The sequence below is a fragment of the Branchiostoma floridae genome, chromosome 7, assembly GCF_000003815.2.
Source record: "Branchiostoma floridae strain S238N-H82 chromosome 7, Bfl_VNyyK, whole genome shotgun sequence".
NCBI classification, from domain to species: Eukaryota; Metazoa; Chordata; class Leptocardii; order Amphioxiformes; family Branchiostomatidae; genus Branchiostoma; species Branchiostoma floridae.
In genome coordinates, this window is record NC_049985.1 from 2,886,354 (window position 1) to 2,891,988 (window position 5,635).

Here is a 5,635-nt window from a genome sequence, read left to right on the forward strand (position 1 = left end):
AGTGCAGGCATCATTTTGGTCCAGAAGAATGTCCGCCTGGGCCGGATGTACTGTCACACGGAGTTGTCGGACATCCGGATCGTCAGGTCAATGAACCGCTGGGTGCCTGTGTAGCGTGCACACGTGGTCGGCAGGACAGGGTTGTATGGTAAGTTAGGGTTCCTGTACGCGAAGGGGTATAAGATGTAAGTTTAAGACAATGCCAATGATCTTTATTGCATACTCTTGCCCAGTAGAGAGTTCGATACCTAAAGTATAGGTGTAAAGAGGTTACATTCTATATCATGTAACATCTACAGAGTCTCTTCTCTCATTCTGAAACTCGTGTACACACATTCACAGAGGTATTCGCGTACGTAGTATCTTTACGCGAGACATACAGAAGCTGCCCCATGCGTACACGCACGCACACACACACATATACTACTCACAGACATGTCAAAACAATAATGAATGAATGAATGACCTTTATTGTACTATTTGTGCTCAAACAAGCTAAGTACAGGTCGTAGGGCTAGTGATAAGGTACAGTTTTGACAAAAAGGTATCTTATCATCTCTACATATGCTAGTATGTACACATTCTAGTATGTACAAGTTCAACTTCTTCTTGCTTCTTAAAACAGTTATATATAATAATTCACTCCCCTAGGCCATACATACTCCTATACTCTTATCATACAAACAGACATTCTGTATGTTGTCATTTCACAGCCCATGTTTCCATTACCTCAGCGGGTCGATCCTCTATTTTGGGTGACCTCTGACATTTGGCATAATTGCCACGCCTGAGCGCCAGTAACGCCGAAGATTTGTATCTGGAGGAAAGCAGGTATAGGTGAGATTTGATGGGAAATATCGGATTGTTCAATATATGTGCACGCCAGTTAGAGATGCCTGGAGATTTGATGTATGATAACTCTAGTACTGGGTATACTGTAAATGCTTTTAAGTTCGCAGAGATTTTATTTCGTGGTAGCGGGAAAAGGGACATTTTGCTGTGGTTTTACATTTTCATTTACATTTACATGTAAGTTCGCTGTAGCACCATGCATGCATTGTAGGCTCTTACTGCCATGAAAAAATGGTTTGTAGTGAAGCGGCCACCGCAAAAGTTTCTGCATTTACAGTAACTCAGAATATGGTCATCTGGGGAAATCTCCCGGACTTGATTTCGTAGTGTTATTCCAATCTAGTTGTCACAGGGTACAAGATCCCACTGTTTCAAGCCTTTTGGCTGTCATGCTGCGCAATGAATTGCCAGCATTAAGCCTCTATGCTACATTAAATACACTTAATACATGCAGTTTCTTCTGCTATCACAGCATCAAAATTGACTATTCCAGACTCAGAATCCTCCCTCCCAAACGTAATGACAACGAGACACATTTGAGGAGAATTGTCTTGGGAAATCAAAGAAGCAGCGTTACTGGAGGCTTCTTCCTGTTATACTTTTTATGATACACCTGACAGGGAACAAGAGAAGCATGTATGCCCCTCAGCTGTGACAGGATTGGTTTAAACATTTTTGTACCTGTGTTTTACATTCACTTATTACCTTCACTAGAAGGTTATGTTTTCGGTAGCATTTGTGTGTGTGTTTGTGTGTATATGTATGTACATGACTTTTTTTTGTAGTGTGTATGGATTGTCTCGATATTTGGTACGTAGATTGGTCTTGATGAGACCTTGAAACGATTAGAATTTGGGCCCCCTAGCGTGTTGTTACGGTACTGCAGCAGAACTTCCAAATGGTCTATAGACAACTAGACACTAACTACCATTTCGAATACAGTCCATTTTTAAAAGCTATCTTATAATGGTGGGTAGTTGTCTAGTATGTTCTGTGGAGAGTTTCTTCCATACCACGGGTCCCTGATACATTTAAGGGACTGCATGTTTGTTAGTGGTACATGACATGTTGAGCAGTTAAGGGTCCCAGTTGGAGACTCTCATCTCTCATATATTTGTACCTTTCATACCGTCGATGACATCCTCCAATCCTCCACATACCTGTACGGCTCGCCCATGGGAACGTGTTCCGCGCCGCGGAAACAATCCCTCGCAGCGTCGCAGATCAAACAAATAATCGCAGACGGAGACGAAATGAGCTGTGCCATGTTTTCTCGCAACGGTATCTTTTCCACTTCATCACCCGGCAAAATGAATCTCTCCCGCACCCGGCTAACGGCGTAATACGGCTCGCACGAATTGCCTTTGACTTTGAAACATCGCGCAGCCTTTATCTCACCAGCCAGGGTGATGAATACTTTATTGCTTTAATAAACAGAGCTGCGAATTTGGACAGCTCTCTGGGTTCCCCGGTGCTGATCGAAATTCCTCCTGACACGGGGTGTGTAATGCAGGCTAGTATAATTACATTGCTTCTATTACACAGCTCCTTTGAGACGGGGTCCCATGGGCTTCTGGGGAGTCAAGCCAGCCCCATTCTGTATTCTCTGGTTGAATTATGGCCTTATCAAATTTGGATGAGAGAAAGAGTAAGTCTTGGGGAAAGCGAGCGTCGGCCGCAAAGGTCATGAACATGGAGAGGGAAAGGTTAAGGGAAGGTTATGTGAACGAAGGCAGACAGCGAAAAGACTGGAGTAGTTTTGGGCTGGACAGTCTTTTTTAAAACAAAGTTCTTTTTTTGGAGGCTGCAGGTCTGCCAAAAGCATTACAAAGTTGTGTTGGGTCGAGCCCAAATTAAACACCGAGCCCAAATCACTCTCGGATATTGAATAATGTACTATTAGAGTATGAGCGAAGAGTATTAGGTTGGCTGGATGTCAAAAGATCACTAGACAGGAAGAAATGTAAGGTGCATGTAGTTTTGGCTTGGACAATTTTTTTAGAACAAAGTTCTTTCTTTTAGGCTGCCATAAGTCTGCCAATGTATTACAAAGTTATGTTAGAACCAGCCCAAAATACTCTCGGATATTGAATAATTTCAGCAAAGAGCATACCGGTAATAAGCATGAGGTTGAGAAATACATCAAAAGACAAGGAAGAAAACTAAGATGCCTGTGGTTTTGGTCTTGTTATAAACTTCCCTAAAGGTGAGAGCTGAGTAGAATGTGGTCCTTAAACTATTCTCAGGTAATAAACTTTTTTGCCATGAAACAGTGAGGTTCAGGGATGTTGGCTAGAATGAAGGTAGACAAGGACAAGGCTGGAGTGGCTTTGATATGGTTCTTTTTATTGATCTTGTCCTTTGAAGTTGTATCCTTGGATGCTGATGTCCAACTTGTCGCTGCATAAAACTTTGTAAAATAGTTAGTCTGAGGCTAAAGGAATGGTTGCTGGCATGAAGGTGACATTAAAAAGCCACTATCTTGGCCCTGGCAAAGTTCTTTTAAAGCCTTATGTCTGTCGAAAGATGTGTGCAAGTTGAGTTGGGTAGGGTCCAAATGACTCTTGAGCCATGGATTGCCTTCCAATAACCCCATGAAAGATAGTCTAAGATTAGGGTAGGTTGTTTGAAGGAACGTACACATGTAGCAGAGTGACTTGGCTGACTTTGATCTGAAAATTGTAGTTTTCATGACAAAGACATTCTAATGCATTATGAATGAAGATTTGTGAACAGTACATGTGTTGGGTGTTGTCCACAATACTTTCAAGAAGGGACCCCCAGCTGCATTCTGTGGACAGAACTTTTCCAATGTTTATGACCTCATTCACACTCAGAAAAACGATTCGGATAAAACATTTATCCGAATAAAAAAAATTCTATCCGATCCAAAATTGCGTTCACACTCGTCTTCGGCAATCCGATTAGTGCGCCCTCAGTCTTATCTGAATGAAACATTATGTTGAGGTCAAAGGGTAGCGTCATTTCTTACAGCTCAAAATGGCGGGAATCCACCAACTTTTGATGCTGTTGTTCCTCTGGAGAATGTTCTGTAGTCGTAGAAGGGAACGCAATCGACGATCTTTGATCTCGAGAAGGTTTCACCGACAAAATCTTCTGCATATTGGGATAGCTGTAGTACAGCTCAGATGTACGCCACCAGAGCGACAGACAGAACGATCTGGGAGCGGGAGCGAAGCCATGATTGGTGGAACAACATTGTGCTTTGAACATTTTCAGACTCGGACTGGCAGAAAAACTTCTAATTGAGCAAACTCACCTTTGATAAGTTGCATCCTATCCACTTCAAGTGAATCCTATCCACTTGCGCGTTCACACTGCCGAATCGCACGAATCGAGACTCCCCGCGGCGCAGTTTTATCCACTTCCCGGAGTTCTATCTACCTCCCCGAGGTGGATCGCGAGGGATTCGAATCGATGAAATCCAAGTGATTTGGGAGCGTTCATACTGCTAAGTTTTATTCGGATCGGGTAGTTTTATTCGGATAACATGTTTTATTCGAATAGTTTTTCTGAGTGTGAATGGGGTCTAAGTCTCTTCTGCAGTATTTTTGATGCATGTATGGCCCTAATATTGTACTAATCAACATTTGACTTCCCTGGACTAAACTTTTTTTCATGTCTTTTGCATCTTTACAGTAACTTGATCAAGGAATATGACCCCAGTGTAGCAGCAGTGAAAAGTGAACTTCCTTGGAGGAAACTTTTTCAATGTGTTTCTACAGCCAGTTGTCGAAGGAATAAGGCAATAAAATAAGGGAATATCAGCAGAAGACAGTTGAATTTTCTTGACTAAACTTTTTCTGTTTTTTTTTCTTCAGCCAGTTGTTGAGGGAATCCAGGGGATATGTGTCCTACATTGTCCTACATGAAGTACACTGCATATTTTTTCATATGTTTTTTTCCCTACAGTAGCTTGTTGAGGGAATATGGCCTCCAATTAAGCAGTTAACTTCCCTTAACTAAACTTTTCCATGTGTTTTTGGGTCTCTACAGCCAGATGTTGAGGGAATACGGCCCCAGTATAGCAGCAGCGTACGGTGCCAGCACCATGACCAAGACATGCAGCAGATCAGCCTTCTCCAAGTGGGGTCGCTCCATGGGCGCGTCAGACCTCATCCCGGAGATTCATCCCGTCTTCGAGGAGTTGTTTGAGACGTCTGGAACTGGAACTCCCATACAGAGACTGTAACGGATGTAAGGAACTATCTGCTACTCAAGTTCAAGTTCGTTGCGTTATGTGACATTGTTCCTTGTTCCTTTATCTAATCTCTTTGGCCTCGGCCATTTTCCAAGAGTTTTTCAAACTTCCATCGTAAATTCTTGAACTAATTTAAATGTAATATCCAACACAAAATTGGACTCACCCAAAGTTTCGACTGGACAGCACCAGTCTTTGTTAAGGAATGAACAATCCACTGCTGCCGTGACGTCATTGTTATGCAGATAGAACTCTCATCAACTTTTATATGATTCTGCGCCCAAAGTTCCCGTTCAGAGACTAACAGATGTAACCATGTTTGTTGGTCTGTGTTCAACTTCGTTCAAGTTTGTTGTTTTATCAGCTATAAGTGATTATCAACAAAGTATCCTGCAAAGATGTTTTGTTATGATATCCTGATAATTGCATTAAGAAAATCACTGTATGAAGAGGTATCTATTGTAGTTGTAAGTTTTATATTTGAAGACATATTATTGCCTTTTGCCATCTTATAGAGTGTAATTCTTTAGAAACATAGAACAAAACTTAGTGAAGTGTATT

The 5,635-nt window shown here is 41.9% G+C and overlaps 1 protein-coding gene across 1 annotated transcript in view; it reads left to right on the top strand.

Moving 5' to 3' along the window:
- Positions 1–5,230, top strand: part of LOC118418927 (ATP-dependent (S)-NAD(P)H-hydrate dehydratase-like) — a 120,982-nt gene extending 115,752 nt beyond the window's left edge. The window contains exon 9 of the mRNA XM_035825070.1: positions 4,870–5,230. Within this exon, the coding sequence (XP_035680963.1) occupies positions 4,870–5,065 (196 nt within the window). The 3' untranslated portion in view covers positions 5,066–5,230. The remainder of the gene's footprint in view (positions 1–4,869) is intronic.
- The last annotated feature ends 405 nt before the right edge of the window (positions 5,231–5,635 follow it).